At 44.3% G+C, this 27909-nt stretch overlaps 1 protein-coding gene across 1 annotated transcript in view; it reads left to right on the top strand.

Moving 5' to 3' along the window:
* The first annotated feature begins 4913 nt into the window (after window positions 1-4913).
* Window positions 4914-27909, top strand: part of WDR49 (WD repeat domain 49) — a 76583-nt gene continuing 53587 nt past the window's right edge. The window contains exons 1-3 of the mRNA XM_073359476.2: window positions 4914-5091; window positions 10273-10444; window positions 14075-14291. Of these exons, the coding sequence (XP_073215577.2) occupies window positions 14133-14291 (159 nt within the window). The 5' untranslated portion in view covers window positions 4914-5091; window positions 10273-10444; window positions 14075-14132. The remainder of the gene's footprint in view (window positions 5092-10272; window positions 10445-14074; window positions 14292-27909) is intronic.

Consider the following 27909-nt stretch of genomic DNA (forward strand, 5'->3'; position numbering starts at 1 on the left):
ACCTGGAGTAACTGTTGAGAGGCTTACTTTTTGCAGTCTTCTAATATAGCAGTTCAAGCACTTCAGAAGAGGTCTTCCTATAGCAATCCGCTCTGAATGTGAGTTTTAACAAAGATATTACAGAGTAAATGTGGAAACCAGTCCAGTAAACAATGTTAAACAAAATTTAGAAAATCTGGGATTGTAAAAGGGCAAAGAACCACCACTTCTTGTGAAAGGTACTTGCTTTGATATTTTTCTTAGCATATGAATGAAGTAAAAATGTAGAAGTTCACTTATGTTTAGCTGATAGTTTAATGAATATTAAATCAAAGTTCATTATAAACAAGTGAGCGACTCATTTTAAAGTGAGAGTAAATGTGGTGGTAGTCAAGCTCAACAGAGATGCTTACCCTCCATCTGAGATGTAACAGCAGCAGGCATGAACTCTCCAAACTTTGATTTACCAAAACAATGGAATATGGGGGTCTGCCTGGAATGAGATAAATAGCATTTTCTATGGATATGAAAAAGACTGTTTTACCCATCCCTTTCTCTTTCTCCCCTACCCTCCTTCTCGATTATCTTGACTGGCATTCAATTGCATCCTGCTTTCCAGTGATCTTTCTCTCAAACCTTTTGTTACCTATCAGTTCTGTGTTCTTGGGGAACCAGGGCGCAGTACTGAGCCTGTTTGTCTCACGGAAGACCTTCTCCCTCCACCACCACCCTCTGGCCTCTGCTTGAATCAAAACCAATCACAAGAAAGATTTACAAAAAGCAATGAAAACGCAGTGGGAGACGCACTGAAACCCCCTGGGACAAGGGTGACAGGATTAAGGAAACTCCCCTAGCCTCATTTGCATTGAAGATGGGACGGGGAGGCATCTCCATTAGCATACAGAATGGAGAACAGAGATTCCAAGGCAAGAACCTCATGGAACTCTGGGATCAGAAAAGCAGGGAAGCACTGCATGATGGGGGATCTCTGCTCCAGTTGTTAATGAACCGACACCTGCACACACCGCGCTCAGTAGTTATCAGACCAATTCTAGTAATTTTTTTTATTGTTATCCAAAATAGTGAAACTCCCTAATTGCATTGTGTGCTCACTCCAAGGAACACCACTTATAGCCAGGAATGATCAGTTCATATTGTCTAGCCAGCACTCCAAACCCTCAGCTACCACCACCACCTGGGACCCCCGAACGATTCAAGCTTCACAAAGTGATGGGAACCCAGCACTCTTTCTCTAGGTATAGCCTTCTGACCTGACTTCTGTGATCAGTTATAGTTTTCTAAACCTGACTTTTATAATCAAATTTAAGTTAGTTTTATAACTGTTTTGTTTGTTTGGCTCTATGATAATTACCTAGCAATGAATAACTTTCATGGTTAAGCTGGTTGCTTGCTTTTCTCTCTCCTCCCAAACCCCCTCTCCCTCCACCCCATGGGTTTTTTGGCTTTCTCGTTTGCTCTGCAGAAACACTCCTCGTACCTAAACTAAAGATCCCTGCAGTGGCCAAAAGTACTGTGAGGTTTGCTCATCAAGTGGGTTACGACCAGAACAATTGTAACATGAAAGTAGGAATAGAGATGTGTTGAACCTGGGACATGAGGGTGATGGCTTGGAAATGCTGCTCGACCCGCCAGCTGAGTCCAGGGACGTATAAGGGGTTAGCTTGGGAGTGCTGATTAACCCAGTCCTCTCAGAGGCTCTCTGTTAATGTGTGTGTTTGTCTGATTCTGGGGCTGGAAGAACCCAGCCCTGGGGAACCTAGGTCCTGCAGGAGAGCTCCATTGGGAGAGAACTTGCAGCAGGGAAAAGTAGAGCTCCGTATGAGAACAAAAGTGACACAAGCAGCACATGGATAGAATTACAGAGCCCCCTCTACCACCTCCCCCAAGAGTAACCCTAATAAATGAGCATACCCCAAAGTAACGGGCAAATCTGGTAACCCTTTTCCTACATATCTGGGGGAAATACTCCTTTTGTATTTAATTATCTGGAAGAAATTGTCTACGTTTTTCATTTTACAGGGATGATCGCACATGTATGTTCCACATAGGAACACTGTCAAAATAAGGCTTTGATTTATGAGGCCATTGCTTTCCATTTTAGCTTCATGAACCTTTGACTTTTTTTTTTAATCAGCTAGACAGAAACAGATCACAAATCTAAGCCTTAGAAAAAGGATATAAATGACCAAATTTTAAAGGGACAAGGTGGGTAGGTAATATTTATTGAGCCACCTTCTGTTGATGAAAGAGACATGTTTTTGAGCCACACAGACTTCTGGGAAAAGTACTTTGTGTCAGCTGAATACAAGGTGGCACAAATTGTTTAGCATAAATAATTAACTTGTGTTTTAAGGTTAACAACCCTGTAGTCATATGACAAAAATGAGGAGTTAATGGGTACAGATTGTTGTAATAAGTCATAAATCTAGTGTCTTTATAAAGACCATAATTTTTAGTATCTGGCAAAGTTATGAATTTAAGCTCCCAGGCTTGTCTTCTGAAGATGTTTTGCAGGTTTCCTTTGAGGATGAGGATTGAGAAGTCAGCTACGGAGTGATAGTTTTGTGAAAAGTGTTTGCCCATGTGTGACATGTTTTTGTTTATCATTTTTCTATGCGAGTTCATTTGAGAGCATAGTGGTGGTCAGGTTTCAGCAGCATAGTTGTTAATGGGGCATTTAGTGCACTGGATGACGTACACCACTTGTGATAGGCATGTGTAGGACTCGGGGATCTTGAAAGGTGTGTTGTGGGGGGTGGAACTGATCACGTAGCAGTGGACATGTCTGCAGGTTTTGCATCTGTTCTGGCAGAGTCTGGTGCCATTTTGAGTTTCATAGAATCATAGAATATCAGGGTTGGAAGGGACCTCAGGAGGTCATCTAGTCCAACCCTCTGCTCAAAGCAGGACCAATCCCCCACTAAATCATCCCAGCCAGGGCTTTGTCAAGCCTGACCTTAAAAACTTCTAAGGAAGGAGATTCTACCACCTCCCTAGGTAATGCATTCCAGTGCTTCACCACCCTCCTAGTGAAAAAGTTTTTCCTATTATCCAACCTAAATCTCCCCCACTGCAACTTGAGACCATTACTCCTCGTTCTTCATCTGACATCACTGAGAACAGTCTAGAGCCATCCTCTTTGGAACCCCCTTTCAGGTAGTTGAAAGCAGCTATCAAATCCCCCCTCGTTCTTCTCTTCTGTAGACTAAACAATCCCAGTTCCCTCAGCCTCTCCTCGTAAGTCATGTGTTCCAGTCCCCTAATCATTTTTGTTGCCCTCCGCTGGACTCTTTCCAATTTTTCCACATCCTCCTTGTAGTGTGGGGCCCAGAACTGGACACAGTACTCCAGATGAGGCCTCACCAATGTCGAATTGAGGGGAACGATCACATCCCTCGATCTGCTGGCAATGCCCCTACTTATACATCTCAAAATGCCATTGGCCTTCGTGGCAACAAGGGCACACTGTTAACTCATATCCAGCTTCTCGTCCACTGTAACCCCTAGGTCCTTTTCTGCTGCTTAGCCATTCAGTCCTTTGTCTGTAGCGGTGCATGGGATTCTTCCATCCTAAGTGCAGGACTCTGCACTTGTCCTTGTTGAACCTCATCAGATTTCTTTTGGCCCAATCCTCTAATTTGTCTAGGTCCCTCTGTATCCTATCCCTTCCCTCCAGCATATCCACCTCTCCTCCCAGTTTAGTGTCCTCTGCAAACTTGCTGAGGGTGCAATCCATGCCATCCTCCAGATCATTTATGAAGATATTGAACAAAACCAGCCCGAGAACCGACCCTTGGGGCACTCCACTTGATACCGGCTGCCAACTAGACATGGAGCCATTGATCACTACCTTTTGAGCCTGACAATCTAGCCAGCTTTCTATCCACCTTAAAGTCCATTCATCCAGCCCATACTTCTTAAGTGTTGCGGGTCCTGGTCAGTGAGGAGGATGCTTCTGATGATGAGCTTGATGAGGTTGGGGGAGGGGGGTATTGAAGTCCAGAAGAGGGGATTTGGGAAAGATTTTTTTCAGAATATATGGTTCCCATCAACTGTTAACTGTTTAATGATGTCCCATATGGGTCCCAGTGTGTGAGGGTAGGTGACAACTAGGGGTGTGTGGTGTTAGAGGGAGGTTGTCTCTTTCACCAACAGAAGTTAGTCCAATAAAATATATTACCTCCTCCATCTTGTCTCTCCAATCTCTCTTGGGACCAACATAGGTACTTTGGGGAGACATTTCATTCAAATCTTGATTTGCTCCTAAATCTAACTGAGACCTGTAGGCTGGGGGCAAATTCTGATGTCAGTTACACCAGTGTAAAATTGGAGTATCTCCACTGACTACAGTGATTTTAGGATTTACAGTTTTTCCAGATTATGTCTGTGTAAATTAAATCAGAATCTGACCCACTTCCTTTTCAGTCTATCTCTAATCATGACATCTGTTGTTGGAGTGCAGTGGGCAAACAAAATTTAAAGGGAATTTTAAGGGAGGTGGAATTACAGTGGCCTTGATAGATTAGGTCTAGATTAATTTCTGTGAGTGCAAACTGATGATGGTTGCTGCAATAACCTTTTCTCCCCAACCCAGCTGTGATGGAGTAGGGGGTCAGCCTGACATCATCCTTCACTAGGTGTTGTGCAGGGTAGGGTAGATTTACTCTCCGCTTGGATCTTTGTAGGCACCCCTTCCGAGGAAGTGGCCCAAACTACCATATCAATGTTCCCCATCAATCTGGCCCGACCTTTCTGTAGGCAATGATTACTGGCTCTGTAGGCAATGATTACTCTCTCCAGCAGAGGGGGTTACAGATGATTTGCTCTCTTGACCAATTTACCCTGTGATGGGATTCCAAACTGGCTTCTGCCAGTGAAATTCAAGGAGTGATCAAGCCTTGCATGTTTGTATCTATAGGTTCTGCCATGCTTTTATTTATGATATATTGTATCGTTTTCCCTCTCATTTCCTTTTCCTTAGCAGAAGCTTCTTTCAAAATAGGCCATTAGAAGAGGTGTAGGAGGAGCAGACCTCCCTTCCACGTCCAACCACAGCACCTGTGTGATGCCTCTGAGCACCTCCCACTGACGGTGAGTTTTCAGGACCCTACTTTTTTAACATCTCACATTTTTACTTGGACAGAGCAGAGAGAATATAGTGGAATCCTTTGCCCAAATGTAGGGGCAAAAGTGAAAAGGTAAAACAATAGGCATTGCAAATAAATCCAGCTACATTCTCACAAAATAGAAGAGAAGGTAAGATAGGGTTTACATGATTGCTGGAAGGAAAAGAAAAGTAATAGCTATTTTTCCATAAACTCAACAAGGGACTTAAAGAAATCCCCATGCCTGGGAGATACAGTGGAGTCACATCTTACACAGGGTTAGGTTCTAAAGTCAGCGCAAAAGGCTAAAATCGTGTATAGTCAAAATTACCCTTGAAAATCCCTTAAATCGCCCATAAAGTATAGTATACTGTACATGGTTTTGTGTATACAACCTGTACAGTAATATGTATAATGTATACAGTAATGTACAGTATATAATAAAGACAGGTTTCAGAGTAACAGCCGTGTTAGTCTGTATTCGCAAAAAGAAAAGGAGTACTTGTGGCACCTTAGAGACTAACCAATTTATTTGAGCATGAGCTTTCGTGAGCTACAGCTCACTTCATCGGATGCATACCGTGGAAACTGCAGCAGACTTTATATACACACAGAGAATATGAAACAATACCTCCTCCCACCCCACTGTCCTGCTGGTTATAGCTTATCTAAAGTGAGCATTAGGTTGGGCCATTTCCAGCACAAATCCAGGTTTTCTCACCCTCCACCCCCCCACACAAATTCACTCTCCTGCTGGTGATAGCCCATCCAAAGTGACAACTCTTTACACAATGTGCATGATAATCAAGTTGGGCCATTTCCTGCACAAATCCAGGTTCTCTCACCCCCTCATCCCCCTCCCAAAAACCACACACACAAACTCACTCTCCTGCTGGTAATAGCTCATCCAAAGTGACAACTCTTTACACAATGTGCATGATAATCAAGTTGGGCCATTTCCTGCACAAATCCAGGTTCTCTCACCCCCTCACCCCCCTCCCAAAAACCACACACACAAACTCACTATCCTGCTGGTAATAGCTCATCCAAAGTGACCACTCTCCCTACAATGTGCATGATAATCAAGGTGGGCCATTTCCAGCACAAATCCAGGTTCTCTCACACACCCCCCCCACCCCCATACACACACAAACTCACTCTCCTGCTGGTAATAGCTCATCCAAACTGACCACTCTCCAAGTTTAAATCCAAGTTAAACCAGAACATCTGGGGGGGAGGGGGGAGCGGTAGGAAAAAACAAGGGGAAATAGGCTACCTTGCATAATGACTTAGCCGCTCCCAGTCTCTATTTAAGCCTAAATTAATAGTATCCAATTTGCAAATTAATTCCAATTCAGCAGTTTCTCCCTGGAGTCTGGATTTGAAGTTTTTTTGTTTTAAGATAGCGACCTTCATGACTGTGATTGCGTGACCAGAGAGATTGAAGTGTTCTCCGACTGGTTTATGAATGTTATAATTCTTGACATCTGATTTGTGTCCATTTATTCTTTTACGTAGAGACTGTCCAGTTTGACCAATGTACATGGCAGAGGGGCATTGCTGGCACATGATGGCATATATCACATTGGTGGATGTGCAGGTGAACGAGCCTCTGATAGTGTGGCTGATGTTATTAGGCCCTGTGATGGTGTCCCCTGAATAGATATGTGGGCACAATTGGCAACGGGCTTTGTTGCAAGGATAAGTTCCTGGGTTAGTGGTTCTGTTGTGTGGTATGTGGTTGTTGGTGAGTATTTGCTTCAGGTTGCGGGGCTGTCTGTAGGCAAGGACTGGCCTGTCTCCCAAGATTTGTGAGAGTGTTGGGTCATCCTTTAGGATAGGTTGTAGATCCTTAATAATGCGTTGGGGGCTGAAGGTGACGGCTAGTGGCGTTCTGTTATTTTCTTTGTTAGGCCTGTCCTGTAGTAGGTAACTTCTGGGAACTCTTCTGGCTCTATCAATCTGTTTCTTTACTTCTGCAGGTGGGTATTGTAGTTGTAAGAAAGCTTGACAGAGATCTTGTAGGTGTTTGTCTCTGTCTGAGGGGTTGGAGCAAATGTGGTTGTATCGCAGAGCTTGGCTGTAGACGATGGATCGTGTGGTGTGGTCAGGGTGAAAGCTGGAGGCATGCAGGTAGGAATAGCGGTCAGTAGGTTTCCGGTATAGGGTGGTGTTTATGTGACCATTGTTTATTAGCACTGTAGTGTCCAGGAAGTGGATCTCTTGTGTGGACTGGACCAGGCTGAGGTTGGTGGTGGGATGGAAATTGTTGAAATCATGGTGGAATTCCTCAAGGGCTTCTTTTCCATGGGTCCAGATGATGAAGATGTCATCAATATAGCGCAAGTAGAGTAGGGGCTTTAGGGGACGAGAGCTGAGGAAGCGTTGTTCTAAATCAGCCATAAAAATGTTGGCATACTGTGGGGCCATGCGAGTACCCATAGCAGTGCCGCTGATCTGAAGGTATACATTGTCCCCAAATGTGAAATAGTTATGGGTAAGGACAAAGTCACAAAGTTCAGCCACCAGGTTAGCCGTGACATTATCGGGGATAGTGTTCCTGACGGCTTGTTCCGCATGGCTGAGGTTAATATCACTTGCCCCATAACCTCAGCCATGCGGAACGCAATGCCATCCACAGCCTCAGAAACAACTCTGACATCATAATCAAAAAGGCTGACAAAGGAGGTGCTGTTGTCATCATGAATAGGTCGGAATATGAACAAGAGGCTGCTCGGCAGCTCTCCAACACGAGTTTCTACAAGCCATTACCCTATGATCCCACTGAGAGTTACCAAAAGCAACTACAGCATTTGCTCAAGAAACTTCCTGAAAAAGCACAAGATCAAATCCGCACAGACACACCCCTGGAACCCCGACCTGGGATATTCTATCTACTACCCAAGATCCATAAACCTGGAAATCCTGGGCGCCCCATCATCTCAGGCATTGGCACCGTGACAGCAGGATTGTCTGGCTATGTAGACTCCCTCCTCAGGCCCTATGCTACCAGCACTCCTAGCTACCTTCGAGACACCACTGACTTCCTGAGGAAACTTCAATCCATCGGTGATCTTCCTGATAACACCATCCTGGCCACTATGGATGTAGAAGCCCTCTACACCAACATTCCACATAAAGATGGACTACAAGCCGTCAAGAACACTATCCCCGATAATGTCACGGCTAACCTGGTGGCTGAACTTTGTGACTTTGTCCTTACCCATAACTATTTCACATTTGGGGACAATGTATACCTTCAGATCAGCGGCACTGCTATGGGTACCCGCATGGCCCCACAGTATGCCAACATTTTTATGGCTGATTTAGAACAACGCTTCCTCAGCTCTCGTCCCCTAAAGCCCCTACTCTACTTGCGCTATATTGATGACATCTTCATCATCTGGACCCATGGAAAAGAAGCCCTTGAGGAATTCCACCATGATTTCAACAATTTCCATCCCACCACCAACCTCAGCCTGGTCCAGTCCACACAAGAGATCCACTTCCTGGACACTACAGTGCTAATAAACAATGGTCACATAAACACCACCCTATACCGGAAACCTACTGACCGCTATTCCTACCTGCATGCCTCCAGCTTTCACCCTGACCACACCACACGATCCATGGTCTACAGCCAAGCTCTGCGATACAACCGCATTTGCTCCAACCCCTCAGACAGAGACAAACACCTACAAGATCTCTGTCAAGCTTTCTTACAACTACAATACCCACCTGCAGAAGTAAAGAAACAGATTGATAGAGCCAGAAGAGTTCCCAGAAGTTACCTACTACAGGACAGGCCTAACAAAGAAAATAACAGAACGCCACTAGCCGTCACCTTCAGCCCCCAACTAAAACCTCTCCAACGCATTATTAAAGATCTACAACCTATCCTAAAGGATGACTCAACACTCTCACAAATCTTGGGAGACAGGCCAGTCCTTGCCTACAGACAGCCCCGCAACCTGAAGCAAATACTCACCAACAACCACATACCACACAACAGAACCACTAACCCAGGAACTTATCCTTGCAACAAAGCCCGTTGCCAATTGTGCCCACATATCTATTCAGGGGACACCATCACAGGGCCTAATAACATCAGCCACACTATCAGAGGCTCGTTCACCTGCACATCCACCAATGTGATATATGCCATCATGTGCCAGCAATGCCCCTCTGCCATGTACATTGGTCAAACTGGACAGTCTCTACGTAAAAGAATAAATGGACACAAATCAGATGTCAAGAATTATAACATTCATAAACCAGTCGGAGAACACTTCAATCTCTCTGGTCACGCAATCACAGACATGAAGGTCGCTATCTTAAAACAAAAAACTTCAAATCCAGACTCCAGCGAGAAACTGCTGAATTGGAATTAATTTGCAAATTGGATACTATTAATTTAGGCTTAAATAGAGACTGGGAGTGGCTAAGTCATTATGCAAGGTAGCCTATTTCCCCTTGTTTTTTCCTACCGCTCCCCCCTCCCCCCCAGATGTTCTGGTTTAACTTGGATTTAAACTTGGAGAGTGGTCAGTTTGGATGAGCTATTACCAGCAGGAGAGTGAGTTTGTGTGTGTATGGTGGTGGGGGGTGTGTGTGAGAGAACCTGGATTTGTGCTGGAAATGGCCCACCTTGATTATCATGCACATTGTAGGGAGAGTGGTCACTTTGGATGAGCTATTACCAGCAGGCTAGTGAGTTTGTGTGTGTGGTTTTTGGGAGGGGGATGAGGGGGTGAGAGAACCTGGATTTGTGCAGGAAATGGCCCAACTTGATTATCATGCACATTGTGTAAAGAGTTGTCACTTTGGATGGGCTATCACCAGCAGGAGAGTGAATTTGTGTGGGGGGGTGGAGGGTGAGAAAACCTGGATTTGTGCTGGAAATGGCCCAACCTGATGCTCACTTTAGATAAGCTATAACCAGCAGGACAGTGGGGTGGGAGGAGGTATTGTTTCATATTCTCTGTGTGTATATAAAGTCTGTTGCAGTTTCCACGGCATGCATCCGATGAAGTGAAATGTAGCTCACGAAAGCTCATGCTCAAATAAATTGGTTAGTCTCTAAGGTGCCACAAGTACTCCTTTTCTTTATATAATAAAGAGTACATATGCAAAATACAATTTTACAGTACTGTATTTTTAATTACAGGGGGGTAATTACAGGGTGTCGTCAGAGCTTGATGTCAATCCAGGAGACAGAGGTGACGGAGAGCTTGGGTGACGGAGAACGAGTCGTAGACGAAGTGGTGGGCTCTCGTTCAGCTCGAGAAGTTGATTGCGTAGTCTCATCTGCTGCTGGTTGTTTTTCCTTGAAAAACATGGTAATCGGCAACTTTCACTGTTGTCTCTTGAGCTGCTCAAACATTTCTTAATATGGTCTCAAATTGTCTGTAATACTAAGTGTGGTTTTGAGGCTTCATTCCACATAGGGATCGTATTCAGAAATTAAATCATTCTTCATTGGCAGGTGCAGCTTCACCAGTAGTCTGCAATTTTTTGAGGTTGAAGCAGTTCCTAAAACTGTTAAGCCAACCTTGGCTGGCTTTGAATTCCTTCTCGTCAGAAGGCTGTCCCTCTTCGGCGGGAGGTTTGGACAGCGCGTAGAGGTGAAGAGCCTTTTCTCGCAATGTGTTGCCATCGCTAGGCACACATTTACGGTTCATGTCTTCCAGCCATAAGTTTAATGCCTTTTCAGTCTTCACTAAAGTCTTATCATGCACCTGGCTCATCATCTTAGCAGTTATTGGAGCACTTGATGCCACGGCTTGACGAATTTCTCTCTCTCAAATCTTGATGGCACGGATGCTAGATTCATTGAGGCCATATTTACACGCCATGTTGGAGACCGATATACCATCTCTCAGTAAGTCCAACACAGCCAGTTTTTCCTGCAGCGTTGGAACAGATCTGTTTCTTCGGTTGAGCACCAGATGAAGTAGTTGTCTTGTGTTTAGGGGCCATGTTGTCCGAAAAATATGTATCTTTAAACACTAGACTCACACTCAGAGAGGCGAGATGCTCACACTATGAGAGGCATGCGGGAACTGAGACCGACTGAGGGAACAGCAGATTCACGTCTCCCATCTCACGCTCACTCCAGGGCATACGCTCCTTGAGTGGAATGGTGGGTGGAATCGCCCACGCTATTTACAGGTATCTTGTTATTTTTCTTTGCCGAGCACGTATAGTTGAATTCCCATACATTAAATGCGTGTATGATGTGACTCATCTGTACACTGAGATCAAGCAAAGGTGACTGTAATCTGGCTACCACGCTCTCCACAGGAAAGAAAGAGGGTACTATGGAGGATTTAAAGGGACACTTCCAGGTTAAATTTGACCCCGAACTTCAGTTAGGTGAGCATAATCTTCTCAAAAAATAATGGGAATAGTTCCATTGTTTTGTTTAGTTCCAACAAAGACAATTTTTAATAAACCCAAATGCTCCATCACTAGACCAGATTCTCAAGTAACATAAATCAGCTACGAGTTCTGCACAAAACAGAGCATCATAGAATCATAGATTTTAAGGTCAGAAGGGACCAATATGATCGTCTAGTCTGACCTTCTGCACAACACAGGCCACAGAATCTCACCCACCAACTCCTGTAACAAACCCCTAACCTATGCCTGAGCTACTGAAGTCCTCAAATCCTGGTTTAAAGACTTCAAGGTGCAGAGAATCCTCCAGCAAGTGACCCATGTCCCATGCTGCAGAGGAAGGCGAGAAACCGTCATGGCCTCTGCCAATCTGCCCTGGAGGAAAATTCCTTCCCGACCCCAAATATGGTGATCAGCTAAACCCTGAGCATGTGGGCAAGACTCACCAGCCAGACACGCAGGAAGGAATTCTCCTTAGTAACTTAGATCCCGCCCCATCTAACATCCCATCACAGGCCATTGGGCATATCTACCGCTAATAGTCGAAGATCAATTAATTGCCAAAATTAGGCTATCCCATCATACCATCCCCTCCATAAACTCATCAAGCTTAATCTTGAAGCCAGATATGTCTTTTGCCTCCACTGCTTCCCTTGGAAGGCTGTTCCAGAACTTCACTCCTCTGATGGTTAGAAACCTTCATCTAATTTCAAGTCTTAGCTTCCTGATGGCCAGTTTATATCCATTTGTTCTTGTGTCCACATTGGTACTGAGCTTAAATAATTCTTCTCCCTCTGTGGTATTTATCCCTCTGATATCTTTATAGATAGCAAAAGAAATTAGATGTTTAAATTTCTTTCCGTTTTAAATGACTAGTTATGGGATTTAGGTCCTAGGAAAGGAAATGTCCTTTTAATTATTCATAATTGGTATTTCAAAGAAATATAGTTCCACTCTTCCAACAACCATGTTTGTGCTTTCTTCAACCCTGCCACTATGTCTGGAACACCCTCCCTGAAGTAATCAGTAAGGGCCCTACCACTTTGTCCTTCAAATCCCTTCTGAAGATCTGTTTTCTGCCTGATGCCTGCAAGAAAACACACAGTTAGACTAACACCCACTTGGCAAAAGTCAGTGTAATTACAAACAAGCAAGTGTATACACACATATATAAAATGCATATAAAATGGTGTATATTTGTTTTTCTCCTTCTTCCCAACCCTGCATATGTTGCTTGTCTGCTCCATCACCAATCCTGCAAAACATATGCATGCAAGAAACTTTTCTTACCATTCATGGACAAGTATTGGCAGGGTTGAGACCTCATAAAGTAGACCCCTGGCAGTAAGTCTCAGAGCTGAGGTCGACTGATTTGCATGTGCAGAGCTCACACTATGGGGCTAAAAATATCAGTGTAAACATTTGGGCTCAGGCTGGAGCCTGGGCTCTAAAACCCTGACCTGGGTTCTGAGACTTGCTGCCTCTTTTTTTGGCGGCGGGGGGGGACGGGACGAGACAGGACGGGACTAAGGGGTTGCTTGCAGCCTTGACATACCCATAGGCTGCATACTCTTTAGGGCAGGGGAACCTGGTCTACCTTTGTGCTTATACAGCACCTTGCACATAGGCATCCCAACCTGATATGGGTCTCCGAGAACTACCGTAATATAATTATGATCTAAACCCAAACATAGGATAAAAGGTCAAATCTTGCCCACTCTTTTTGCCAAGTTGCATCATTTATTACCTGGTGAAACTTCACTGAAATCAATAAGATTGTGCCTGGCAGTGGGCACGATGAGAATTGGCAAGGTCGGACTCCAAATTTGCTGTATACTGTGATGTAAAAGCTGGTTCACTTAAAACAAATCTTATTTTGTAGTATGTAAAAAAGGTCGCTTTGACAGGAGGGCTTTGTAGTGTATTTGATTAAATGGTGCCATTGCCATTCCTTTATAGCTATACTGTACTTCTAGTCATGCTTGCAAATAGCCCTCTTATGCAAACACCTCCATTTTAACCAATAACCAGAGGAGAGAAGGGAGGGAAGCTTAGCTAGCTTTGTATACGTTGCCAGGAAACATTCGTAAGCACCAAGAATAAGGAAAGCAAAGGACTCTGCACATTCCTTTAGTTTAAACTCTTTATTCGAGAGTAAAAAAAGTTGTAGAGCTTACCAAAGTGTTCTGCAAAAATAATGGAGTTATAATCACAACATTAATTATCACAATATTAACGACAAGGTAAGTAAAATGGATTTTCAATAGCTGACTTTCTAATGCGTATTCAGATATCAAATGGAAATGTTTGTACACTTGCTTTCAGTATTAGTTAGTTACAATCCAAGGAAGCCAGGTACACCGTACCTTTTACAGATAGAATGTTGGAGACTATCTTTAATGGTCTGGTATGTTATGAAATAAAATTAAAAGTCAAGAGTTAAAAATGTTTTTATTGCTTTATTTAAATTGACCTTTTCCATCTTGATGTACGTTGTCTCAGAATTTGAGCTATTGGATTTCTACAAAAAAAACTTTAAAAAAAAATAAATAAAATTCTTCTTCTTAAAGGACAAATACTGAGCCAAGTACTCCCCAATGTGCCAGAAGATGTTAAAGTGAATCAAGCATGAGCTACACAAATCTTTCACTTAACGACTTCCAGCCCAGTGCTGGGTGTCTGACCTCAGACAGAACAGAAGACACTGCAGCAATGAAAAATGTTGTGGAACAACTTGCAAACAGACTAAGTATTTATGATTTTATGAAAATGCAGGAGATTTTTATGGTAAGTGAATTTCCTAATTAAAATATTAATTGAAAAGATTTTGAGTTGCGTATCAAGGAAATATAGAAAGCATTTTCAATTGTGTTTATACTGTCATATGGTATCAAGAAAAGCGTGTCTGTGTCTGCATAAGGAAATATAGGATGTAGAAACAGACAAAATTCTGTTAGTTGGGTGTGAATCCAAGATTAGGACAAGAAGCAATGGGCTTAAAGTGCAGCAAGGAAGGTTTAGGTTGGACATTAGGAAAAGCTTCCTAACTGTCAGGGTGCTTAAACGCTGGATAAATTTGCCTAGGGATATTTTTAAGAGCAGGTTAGACAAACACCTGTCAGGAATGGTCTAGATCAGAGGTGGGCAAACTACGGCCCGCGGGCCACATCCGGCCAGCGGGACCCTCCTACCCTGCCCCTGAGCTCCTGCCCGGGGAGGCTAGTCCCGGCCCCTCCCCTGCTGTTCCCCCCTCCCCTGCAACCTCAGCACGCCGCAGTTGCAGAGTCTGACCCGGTGCTCTGGGCGGTGTGGCTGTAACGTGGAGAGGGGGCGGAGGGTTGGATAGAGGGCAGGAGAGTTCGAGGGGGCGGTGAGTGGTCGGGGGTGCGGATAGGGGTCGGGGCAGTCAGGGGACAGGAAGAAGGGGTGGTTGGATGGGGCAGGGGTTCCAGGGGGCAGTCAGGAATGAGAGGAGGGGTTGGATGGGAGCGAGAAGCAGGGGGGGTTGGATGGGGGTGAGGGCTGGGCCACCCCTGGCTGTTTGGGGAGGCACAGACTCCCGTAACCGGCCCTCCATACAATTTTGGAAACTCGATGTGGCCCTCAGGCCCAAAAGTTTGCTCCCCCCCGGTCTAGATAATACTTAGTCCTGCCATGAGTGCAGGGGACTGGACTAGATGACCTCTCGAGGTCACTTCCAGTCCTGTGATTCTATGATTAGAAATACTAGTCAAGTGAAGAAAAAAAAACACCCAGTAATCAGGAATAATAGGTTACTATCTGGGAAGGGGAAGAGGCAACAATAATCTTACTGCCTAAAAGTGAGGCAATCAAAGAAAGGTTTATCTTTTCTTTCCCAGGACCAGCTTTAAATAAAACTCCTGTACATATTCAACATGACACAATACAACCCTAGCTTTAGGCGAACAAGGGGCCATTCACCTAGCACTATTCTTCAGGAAGCCATGCTGCTTTTCTGTGCAGCCATGACTCAGGCAAATACTGACCACAATTAGAGATGGGCTGAAATCAGAAACTTCGATGATTTCAAACCTCTTCCAGTTTCAGGCAGATTATGTGGCTCAGATTTAAATTCCTGGACTAGAACCCACCCCATCTGTTTTGGTGCTGTGTTGGATCTAGGAGAGGAAGGGGCCTGTTGTCTGGTTGAGATGCGGCCAAAATACCATGAGTAAATGATGGAAGTCATATGAAAATATCCGGTCTCATGAGATTTCTGCCCACTTGGAGCTGAAATATCACAAAAACATCTTGTGATTTTGGGAGTCATTTCATTCAAATCTTGATTTGCTCCTAAATCTGAGCCTATAGGCTGGGGGCAAATTCTGATGTCAGTTACACCAGTGTAAAATTGGAGTATCTCCACTGACTACAGTGGTCTCAGGATTTACAGTTTTTCCAGATTATGTCTGTGTAAATTAAATCAGAATCTGACCCACTTCCTTTTCAGTCTATCTCTAATCATGACATCTGTTGTTGGAGTGCAGTGGCAAAACATTTCCATGAAAAATAATGACACTTGCAATGGCCCAGTTGCCTTGAGAGAGCAAGATAACACTCTTCACTGCTATACAAGGTACCTGGCTTGAGCCCCTGTCCAAGTCACACAGCTGATTAAAAAGGGGCTTTGACATGCATATAAGGGTGTCCCAGTAAATGATCAGATGCAAAATTATGACAAAGACACAGGGATTTAGGAGGTTGAGTGAAGAGGGACCAAAAAGGTTGATGTGGGGGAAAAATAGAGTTGTTCAGACTTACAACTTAGATTCAGTGTTTTCCTGTCCTCAGACAGAATAGCTTTTCTTGATGGTAAATATGTTCTCTTGGGAGGACAGCCCTATTAGCAGTTGCCATCAATAATCTCCACAGGCGCTGCATTCATAAAGCGGAGTCTTAGGGCTTGTCAACACAGTGCGGGAAAGTGCTCTACAGGGGTGTGATTTGTAGAGCTCTCTAACTGCCTCCTGTAGACCCTGCTGGCATGCGCTTTTCAGTAGCTTTTAGTGTGTGCCAGCAGGGTCTACATGGGCCAGTTAGAGCACGCTACAAATCACATCCCTGTAGAGTGCTTCACTGCATCATGTAGACAAGTCCTTATGTAAAACATGGGCTGCATCCATGAAGCAGACACAGAATTAGGAAAGGTGGGCTTGTGCCTTAAAGCACTGGATTGGGATTTGGAAAATCTGGGGTTCATTCTTGGTTCTGAGAGGCTAAATTCATTAAGGTACTCAGATACTACAATTATGAGGGGTGGAGTGAGGGATAAAGTGCTTAGATAGATAAAGTGACAAAGTAGCCCAGAGAAGAGAGGCCTATGACACTGCAAAAGGGAAAATGCCCTTTCTTTTCTTCTTCTTCTTTTTTTTTTTTTGGTGCAGTATAATTCTCTTTTCACTTACAGTGGGATATATCTGGAGTAACTCTGGTGAAGTTGGCAGGGATATACCAGTATGAAACTGGTTTAAATGAGGGGAGATTCAGGCCTGATAGCCAAATGTTCTAAACCTACTTGAATAAGCCTCTGTGACACCTGAGCACTGAAGAAAAAAAAATATGAACTGAGTCTTACTTACAGTTTATATACTGCTGTGAGTAATGAATGTTTTTAGGTAAACTGCCCCAGAGCCCAATTTATTTGCACAGAAATGTTTCCTCAATATCTAATTAAGAGTCATGGAATCATAGATTTTAAGGTCAGAAGGGACCATTATGATTGTCTAGTCTGACCTCCTGCACAACACAGGCCACAGAATCTCACCCACCAACTCCTGTAACAAACCCCTAACCTATGCCTGAGCTACTGAAGTCCTCAAATCCCGGTTAAAAGACTTTAAGGTGCAGAGAATCCTCCAGCAAGTGACCCGTGCCCCACGCTGCAGAGGAAGGCGAAAAACCCCCATGGCCTCTGCCAATCTGCCCTGGAGGAAAATTCCTTCCCGACCCCAAATATGGTGATCAGCTAAACCCTGAGCATGTGGACAAGACTCACCAGCCAGACACACAGGAAGGAATTCTCTGTAGTAACTCAGATCCAACCCCATCTAACATCCCATCACAGGCCATTGGGCATATCTACCGCTAATAGTCGAAGATCAATTAATTGCCAAAATTAGGCAATCCTATCATATCATCTTCTCCATAAACTTATAAAGCTTAGTCTTGAAGCCAGATATGTCTTTTGCCCCATCTGCTTCCCTAGGAAGGCTGTTCCAGAACTTCACTCCTCTGATGGTTAGAAACCTTCATCTAATTTCAAGTCTAAACTTCCTGATGGCCGGTTTATATCCATTTGTTCTTGTGTCTACATTGGTACTGAGCTTAAATAATTCTTCTCCCTCCATGGTATTTATCCCTCTGATATATTTATAGATAGCAATCATATCTACTCTCAGCCTTCTTTTGGTGAGGCTAAACAAGCCAAGCTCTTTGAGTCTCCTTTCGTAAGACAGGTTTTCCATTCCTCGGATCATCCTAGTAGCCCTTTTCTGTACCTGTTCCAGTTTGAATTCATCCTTCTTAAACTTGGGAGACAAGAACTCCACAGATACCTAAATTAGACTTTTCAAAGAGGAAATATGTTTTGCTCACTTCATTAGATTGTAGATTTTGGCACAGCAGAACTTTATTTTATGAAATACAAGCAATAATACCACCTGAAGATGAAGCTGAGGATCAACCTGTTGACTGCTCTTCTGTGTGGAGGTGCTTCTCATGAACATGCAAGCAACACTGCTGTAATTTCCTGCCAAGATACAGTACGATAATACGGAAGTAGCAGGCATTAGCAGAGTAATGCCCAGGGAAGGTACAACTAAGGCAAAGGAAGCTATTTGTAATCACAGACTTCATTAGACCCAAATTTAACCACCTGCCTGACACAATGGAATAATTAGATCTCAAAAGCTCGATTTGACCAATCCTCGCTTTTTGAGAAGTCAAGTATTACGGGTGACCTCACTCTAGTGCTTCATCTGCAAGGACGTTGAGCCCAGCAGGACATGCTCAGTGATCGCACTACGTGCTTCACAGGGATTAAAAGAACTTGTCTGCTATTGCTCTTCATTTGCCAGTTTACCAGTATCAACACACACAAGAAGATACCACTTTAAATAAACTGTGCATAGCTACCATTTCCCCCCAATGCACAATATACATTGCACGTACAACATGCAAGACAAGGAGACAAGAGACAGACAAGGATGAGGTATAAACATCTTGACAGATCAGAGAGCCTTTATTTAGTGATTGCAACACAAAATTATTTGTGTTAGCTTGACATGATAAAAAGTTGCTTCTGAGCGTAGTTTTTGCTTTTAAGGCAAAAAGCATTTGTGGCCTTTGGGTCTTCGTGTTCAGGGCAGATGGACTGGACTGCATTTGGATCCCCTTCCTGTCTGTAGCTGTGCTGTGCTAGGAAATAGCTTTATAATAGCTTTCAGGGGTATAATTTTTAGTGCAGGCTTCATATTTGTTTCCAGTTGCTCTGCTTTTGTGGCCTTTGAGACTGCTTAAAATTGATGGAGTTCATTTTGTGCAACAAACACCTGAAAACTGCCATTTATTTTCATAGCTGCAGTCACTGTGTGTGTTCAGCCTAAGAACTGCAATTTATATTTCTCTCCAGACTATCGGTCACTGTCCTTTGAGCCTAATTTGGGGAACAAATGGAATGATGCATCACCTAACATGCTTGAGATACATGGACTTTACTATGGGTGTGGTCCAGCTGCAACCAACCATTGTTTCTATTTACCTCCAAACTATGTCCTCAGTGCTGTGTGCTGCAGCCTTATCTGGACACAACCCTCCCATCTCCATCCCCACCCCTGGCATGCCTGTCTAGCTCTCAGCCTGGTTTCTGAAGGGGTCCTCGAGAGGCAGCCTTATATATGGCTTCCACAGTGCTTGCACCAGGGGAATCCCCACACAGCTGGCAGCAGCAAATTCACAGGTCTATGATGTAGCCATGGGGGCCTGAAGAATGGACTTTCATCTCAAACAGTCCCTTGCAAGTCTTCTTCCTTTGGCAAGAGTCAGCATGGGAGGGTGTGACAAACTGACACTTTCCTGAAATAGCCTGACTGAACTTTACTGAGTTAAGTTAAACCTTACTGAATTTATTTTAATATCTTTAGGGTCCACTGTATTAAAAATGCAATTGGGTATGTGGTAGTGTGTGAATACACCTTTTCTAGGAGACAGACTAATACAATCTGTGGAACTTCAATGGGTTTTTTGGAACAATACCCAGGAAGTGGATTTCCTCGGAGGTACCAGGGGTAAGGGACATGCAAATGGCCCGCTTCGACTCACCCTTTTGAAGCTATTCTCTGGAGAGGAAAACCCATTGTCTACTAATTACCTCTTCCTGGCAACTCCAAATCAAACACCCCTGAACTGTATCAAGGGTGGACTAAGCATTTTATGAGTATGCTTGTTCTGAACTGAAGCTGTGTTGGACTTGTGACTGCAAAGGAAAGCTCTAGGGTGGGATGTTAATGGACAGCTTCTGCCAGAGCACATGTAACAGTTGGGTGATGTCTGGTAAGCTTGTGTAGGTTCTTCTATTGTTTTTAATGTTTTCCATGTAGTGCTTTTACCTTAAGAATAAAATAGGCTTGCATAGAAAAAGCTGTGGGGTGACCATAACTGTGAACAGTCACACTGTTAACCATCTCTGAAGAGAAAGCAAGCAGGCATGCTTGGAGAGCCTCTCTCTGCTGGGATTAATACATGGAAGGCAGGGAATTGTGCAGCCTCGGAATGCCCTGATCAGAAAGGAGAGAGATGTGGATCTTCACCCAAGAAAGGCAATGGCTGGAGTGCTGGAAGCCTGAGAGTGGGTACCCTTGCTTGCTCACTGAGGTGAGATACAGATGCAGTTGCTCTGAACTGACAGAGGGTTTAGGCTTCTTAAACCCCTCAGAATTGCATCTTCCAATCTCATTTGTAGTCAGCCTCATTCTCATTCCTTCAGCCTAAGTTCTCTTTAAAAGCGTACCTTGAGCATGTTGGAGATCACCCCACCATTTGCAGTCATCTTGTTCTCAACTGCTGCAAGACTGCAACTTGCTGGGATCATCCAAGTATCTTCTTATTTGTGACAAAATCAAACCAACTGCTGTTAAAAATACACTGTAACTTTTGACACCTGTTTTAAAAAAACTTTAAAAAACCTATTTAGTTTCCTCTCCTCAGATGTTAATGGCCATGTTTCTGCTCCAAATAACAGAGATATCATCACTACTGCATTTATCATTCTTATCTTAGTTGTCACACAGCATCCTGCCACCCAGACAGAGGCCCTGAAGATGCTGAAATGCCATCGATGCAAAACCTATCTGGTGTGTGACTTCTTCGGCTATAGAACCTTCCGATGTCAACCAACAGCCCAGATAGATAAAACTATTCACCTATAGTTCCCCAGATTCTCCTTCTTCCCTTTTTTAAAGATGGGCCCTATATTTGCCTTTTTCCAAACGTCCGGCACCTCCCTCCATCACCACAAGTTTTCAAAGATAATAGCCAATGGCTCTACAATCACATCAGCCAACTCCCTCAGCACCCTTGGATGCATTGTATCTGGCCCCATGGACTTGTGCATGTCCAGCTTTTCTAAATAGTCCTTAACCTGTTCTTTCACCACAGAGGGCTGCTCACCTCCTCCCCATACTGTGATGCCCAGTGTAGCAGTCTGGGAACTGACCTTGTCTGAGAAGACCGAGGCAAAAAAAGCATTGAGTACTTCAGCTTTTTCCACATCATCTGTCGCTAGGTTGCATCCCCCATTCAGTAAGGGTCCCACACTTTCCCTGACCACCTTTGTGTTGCTAATATACCTGTAGAAACCCTTCTTGTTCCCTTCATATCCCTTGCTAGCTGCAACTCAAATTGTGCTTTGGCCTTCCTGATTACACCCCTGCATGCTCGAGCAATATTTTTATACTCCTCCCATGTCATCTGTCCAAGTTTCCACTTCTTGTAAGCTTCTTTTTTTTTTGTTTAAGCTCACCAAAGATTTCTGTGGTCTCTGGTTGCCTGCCTTATTTGCTATTCTTTCTGCACATCAGAATGCAGGTTTGTTCCTGCACCCTCAATTAGGCTTCTTTAAAATACAGTGAGCTCTCCTGGATTCCTTTCCCCCTCATATTAGCCTTGCAGGGGATCCTGCCTATCAGTTCCCTGAGGGAGTCAAAGTCTGCTTTTCTGAAGTCCAGGGTCTGTATTCTGCTGCTCTCCTTTTTTCCTTTTGTCAGGATCCTGAACTCAACCATCTCATGGTCACTGCTGCCCAGGTTGCCACCCACTTCTACTTCCCCTACCAATTCTTCCCTGTTTGTGAGCAGCAGATCAAGTGGAGCATGGCCGATAGCTGGTTCCTCCAGCACTTGCACTAGGAAGTTGTCCCCAACACTCTCCAAAAACTTCCTGGATTGTCTGTACAGTGCTGTATTGCTCTCCTAGCGGATGTCAGGATGATTGAAGTTCTCCATGAGAACCAGGGCCTGTGCTCCGGAAACTTCTGTTAAGTCAAGTTCAGGAAAATGGTCTTTTCCTGCAATTACATTCTTCTTCAGGTGCTTGCTTATGTCCATTCCACTCCACGGACAGGGAGGCCATTTGCTTGTTGGACTTCTGTGTGAAACACTACATCCACCTTGAAGCTTCCCACTTCCTGGGAGCCCAGAACGCTCTGGCAGATCACCTCATCAGGTCTTTCTCTTCTCACCACAAGTGGTCCCTTCATCCAGAAGTGACCAGATCATCTTCCAGAGGTGGGGTTTCCCCTTGTAGACCTGTTCGCAACCAAGCATAACAGGAAATGTCAGCAGTTTTGCTTTCTACGCAGTCATAGCAGGCTCTCTCTCAGATGCCTTCTTACTACCATGGACAGAGCTCCTGTTCTATGTATTTCTGCCCATTCTTCTGGTGCACAAGGTCCTTCTGAAAGTCAAGCAGGACAAAGCAAGGGTTATTCTTATAGCCCTTGCATAGCTGTGACAACGATGGTTCGGCATGCTGCTGGATCTGCCAGTAGCATCCCCGCTGCTGCTCCCACCCCTCCTGGACCTGACTTCGCAAGATCATGGCTGCTTGCTCCACCCGAACCTCAGGGCCATCCCCCTGACCATATGGAAGCTCCATGGTTGAACCTGGTGGAGCAGACATGTTCAGAACAAATCTGCCAACCCTTGCTAGGTAGTAGGAAATGGTCCACTAGAGTGACTTACCTAGCCAAATGGGAGCGTTTTTCTGTGTGGCCTCTCACAAACTTGGTCACCCCTCCAGTTGGTGTTGGAATACCTGCTCCATCTGAAACAACAGGGCCTAGCCATTTCATCGATCAAGGTGCATCTGGCAGCAATCTCAGCCTTCCACCCTCCAATGGATGGTAGGTCGGTCTTCTCACATGAAAAGTCCATTTGCTTTCTCAAGGGGTTAGAGAGACTTTACCCTCAAATTCAGAAACCTATCCCACCTTGGGACCTAAACCTGGTCCTCTCAAGACTCATGGGCCCTCCCTTTAAGCCAGTGGCATTGTGCCCTCAGTTGTCTTTCTCCTGGAAGGTTGGCTGCCTAGTAGCGAATACTTCATCCAGGAGGGTCTCAGAAATCAGAGCCCTTCTGTCAGATCCTCCCATATACAGTGTTCTTTAAGGACAAGGTTCAACTGCCCCCTCTCCTCCCCCCCAAATGTTCCTCTCAAAGGTGGTCTAGTAGTTTCATAGTAATCAGGCTATTTTCCTACCCATTTTCTTCCCAAAACTGCACAAGCATGCAGAGGAGCAGAGTCTCCACATGCTGGACCTGCCCTGGTCTTCCACGCTGAGAGAACCAAGCTAGTCTGTAAATCCATGCAGCTCTTTGTGGCAGTAGCAGACAGGACGAAAGGCCTACTGGTTTCAACCCAGAGAATTTCATCCTGGATCACTTTCTGCATTTGTATGTGCTTTGAGAAGGTGGTGTCCCACCTCTTGCCATCTTGAAAGCCCTATCGATGGAAGCTCAGGCTTGGCTCTGGCGGGGCTTCGGATGTAAGGGGCAGGGCTGAGGGCTAGCCTCCCCCAGCTGGTGGTTCACACGCCGCCCATGCTTCAAAGACTGTGTTATCCCAGACTCTTAGGCAGAAAACCATCCAGAAAATAATATAATTGAAATTTTAATAAACAAGTGAAACCACTGATGTGGGATGGAAGGTTGGAGGGGTTTGTTTTTTTCCATCAACCTGCAGACTAGTTACATGCTGTCTGCCTCCTTACAATCTTTCATTAACATACCATATTCAGTGGATGGTGAAAATAGTGGAGGAGTAAGATAGACTGGTGCATCTGTTCTGGAGCAACATATCAATCTACTTGAGAGGCTGTTCACAGTAGCTGGCAGTGATTCTGCTGTACATTTTCATTAAAAGTATATTTAGTAGTTGAATCAAATTGACCAGAGAAGCACAGAATCAAAAGATGGGGGAAAATAAAAGGAAGGTATATCAATAGAGGGAGTACAGAAGAATCCTTCTCACTGGGGCACCTCAGTAGACAATTTATCCTGATTAAGGCTCTGATTCTGGAAACACTTAAGCTCATGTAACTATTCATTTGCTTAAAATTGAGCATGTGCCTATGAGTTTGCAGGATCAAGGCCTAAGAGCTGTGCCTATTAAAAATGAAAAATCTTGAAATAAAAGACTCCAGTGAACCTTTTTTTTTCAAAAAAATCTTTATATTCAATGCTCTTTAAATAAAGCATGCTTAGCTCTCTCTCTGTACTGCATCTTTAAATTTCTAAGCCGTGTGATTCTCTGCAGGGATGGCTGATATTCTGAGAGTCCTAGGCTAAAAAAGGAGCAAACTCTTTCTCATGTCACATTTTAACATCTCAGTGAATTGAGATCAAATTGGGTAAATACAAAACATATCCCTGGAGATGGCTGTCTCATTTACATGGCAATGTCTTGATGCTGAACACATCACAGTGGGAAAATGTTAAATTAGCTCCTGAATTAATATTACATTAAGATGTAAATATATGATGCTGGGAAATGCAAGATTGGGAATGGGTATAGAACTTTTCATTTCTAAGCTGCTGCTATCAATCCTCCCCAGGTTGAGAGCGTAACCATCTGAGGGATGTTAGGTATCCCAATGAGATTCTCAAGGTGTGCATGAGGGGGGACTCAGCCCTGTTTCTGATGGACAACTGTTCACCACACAGGGCTGGCCTTACCATAAGGCGAACTGAGGTGGCCGCCTCAGGTGCCAGACTGGGGGGGGGGGGGGGAACCACTAGGACCCAGAATGTAGAAAATTGTGTCTGCTGCTGGTGCATCTGTATTCTCTCTGCTTGAGATGCACAGAGATGGTGGAGTGCTGTGCTGGAGGAAGGAGGGCACAAGAGACATAACAGGCAGGCAGGAGAAAAGGTGAGAGGGAATAACAGAAAGCAGCAGGAGCTGCAGGGAGAGAGAGGAGGAGGAGCCTCTTATGTATCTCTCTAGCACCCCCAGGAGCCTGGACTGATTAACACCAGCTTCGCAGGGAGCTGCCTGTTTCCTGCTGCTTCCCTGAACCCACTTGAGGAGAACAGGCAGTCAACTGAAGTAGTAGGAGCCAGTTAGGCCCTTAAGACGCTGATATCTTCCCTCACTAAGGCCCTGCTACCAGCCTGCTTATTTGTCCCCTTCAGTTGAGTGTTGAGAGCCACTATAGCTGGCACAGAACAGCAGTCATGAGTAAAAGAAGAAAACGCACCTCTGGGGCAGCATTCAGAAAAAGAAAGAAAGCAAAGGAAGCTTTTCTATCTAAGCAGGAAGGACCTCTCCTGAGATACATAGACACAAATGTACACGGCGAGCCTTCTGGCCCCAGTGAGGATGTGAGTGGTGAGGAGATGCCTGATCTTCCAGTTAGTCAGAGTGCAGGTGACCAGGCAGCTACTGCAGCATCCATATCTCCATCTCAAATGGACGCAACCATGCACATTCCTGAAGAAAAGTGTAGATCAGAGAAGAGTGTGGTGGAGGTGCAAGAAACAGCTGCTGCTGAGTTTAGTTCCTTAAGTCTAGATGATCCAGGACTGTAGACCCACTTGAGCAGTAGCCTGAGGGACTTCCTTGTACTGCGTGGACCACAGCAAGTGAAAAACTTCATGTTCCCCAAAGAAAATGAAAATAGAAGTTTCCATCCAACACATTACTGGCGTGAAATCCCCAGTGGTGACAAAGTGGAGAGGCCATGGCTTATGTACTCAAAACCCAAAATGCTGCATACTGTTTTTGTTGCAAACTCTTCCAGTCTAATGTTCCAGCCACACTGGGTTCTACAGGAACAAAGGACTGGAAAAATCTGGCTAGAAATCTGGCATGCCATGAGAAGGCATAATATCACCAGAGAGCATTCCATAGGTGGAAAGAGTTTGAGATGAGACTAAGGTTAAAGGCCATCATAGATGATCAGCATCAAGAGAAGATTGCATCAGAGTCTCTTTATTGGCAAAATGTTCTGAAAAGGCTCATTGCCATTGTGAGAATGCTTGCTACCCAAAACCTAGCACTGCATGGCACTTCAGATCAGCTGTATGTGTCAAACAATGGAAACTTCCTTAAAATTATGGAGCTGATGGCTGAGTTTGATGCTGTACTCCAGGAGCATCTAAGAAGAGTCACCACCCAAGAAATGTACACACACCACTACCTTGGAAAAACCATTCAAAATGAGATCGTACAGTTACTGGCAACAAAAGTCAAACAGAAGATTGTGGCAGATCTGAAGTCAGCAAGATATTTCTCTGTTATTCTGGACTGCACACCTGACATCAGCCATATGGAACAAATTACTTTAATGGTGTGTTTTGTAACAACAACAGAACCTAGTGAAAATGTTCCTGCAATGGTGACGGTCAGAGAGCATTTTCTAGAATTTTCTAGAATTTATTGACATTGATGATACTAAAGGAGCTGGTATGACAAATGTGCTTCTTAAAAAGCTGGAAGATACGGGAATTGTGATAGCTGACATGAGAGGTCAGGGCTATGATATTGGTGCCAACATAAGAGGAAAGAACAGAGGAGCGCAGACACGGATCCAAGAGTTAAACCCTTGAGCGTTTTTTTGTCCCATGCAGTTCTCATTCATTGAACTTGGGGGTCAGTGATGCAGCGTCAGCTTCTAGTGAGGCTGCTGGATTTTTTAATGTAATTCCAAGCATCTATGTATTTTTCTCTGCATCACCTCATCGATGGCAAATTTTGAAGCAACATTTGGGAACATCCTCTCTGACACTGAAACCACTGAGTTCCACATGATGGGAAAGTTGAGTGGAGGCGATAAAGCCTATCAAACACCAAACTGGGAAAATAGATGATGCCATAGTTGCCATTATGGAGGATAATGGTATGACGGGAACTGTTTGTAGGAGAACAGTGGAATCACCAGAAATATACATAACTTCAAATTTCTGTGTGGCTTAGTGTTGTGGCATGACACACTGTTTGAAATAAATGTTGTAAGCAAGAGACTCCAAGGTGTTGACCTTGATATATCTGGAGCAATGGAACAAATGGACAAAGCAAAGTCATACCTACAGTCTTACCGGTCAGATGAGGGATTTCAAAACGTTCTGAAGAGTGCACAGAAGTTGGCAGAGGAACTTGACACTGAAGCTATTTTCCCACCCATTCAAAAATACAAAAATCACTGAAGAAGATGACATTTTGATTACGAGGCATGGGATAATCCCATAAGAGACCCCAAACAACAATTCAAAGTGGAATTTTTTTAACCAGGTGCTAGATTGTGCAATACAGTCAGCTGAAGAATGTTTCATGCAGCTCAAGGAACAGCAGTATATTTGGGATGTTGTATGATATTCCAAAACGCCTCACTATACCTGAAGAAGACCTACACCATCAATGAAGGGCACTAGAGACAGTGTTGACACATGATGACATGCACAATATTGATTCAAGTGATTTAGGCGATGAACTGAAAGCCCTTTCAAGATACATTTCAGCAGGATTAACGCCAAAGGCTGTTCTGGAATATATGTGCACAGATAAGATGACCACTGTCTTTCTAAATGCTTTTGTTGCTCTGCTCATACTTCTAACACTTCCTGTAACAGTTGCCAGTGGAGAACGCAACTTCTCCACGCTGAAGTTAATAAAAACACATCTATGCTCCACAATGACACAGGAGAGGCTGGTCGGCCTTGCAGCCATCTCAGCAGAGCATGAGCTGGTCCAGACTGTTGACCTTCAGCAGGAAGCAGTTCAAATCTTTGCAACCAAGAAGGCACGGAAAGCACCACTTTGATTATTCAAACCGATAAAAATGCCAGTGTTTACTATGCAGACAAGAAAAGTTACATTTGCTGTTCAGGC

Source organism: Lepidochelys kempii, chromosome 9 (genome assembly GCF_965140285.1).
Source record: "Lepidochelys kempii isolate rLepKem1 chromosome 9, rLepKem1.hap1, whole genome shotgun sequence".
NCBI classification, from domain to species: domain Eukaryota; kingdom Metazoa; phylum Chordata; order Testudines; family Cheloniidae; genus Lepidochelys; species Lepidochelys kempii.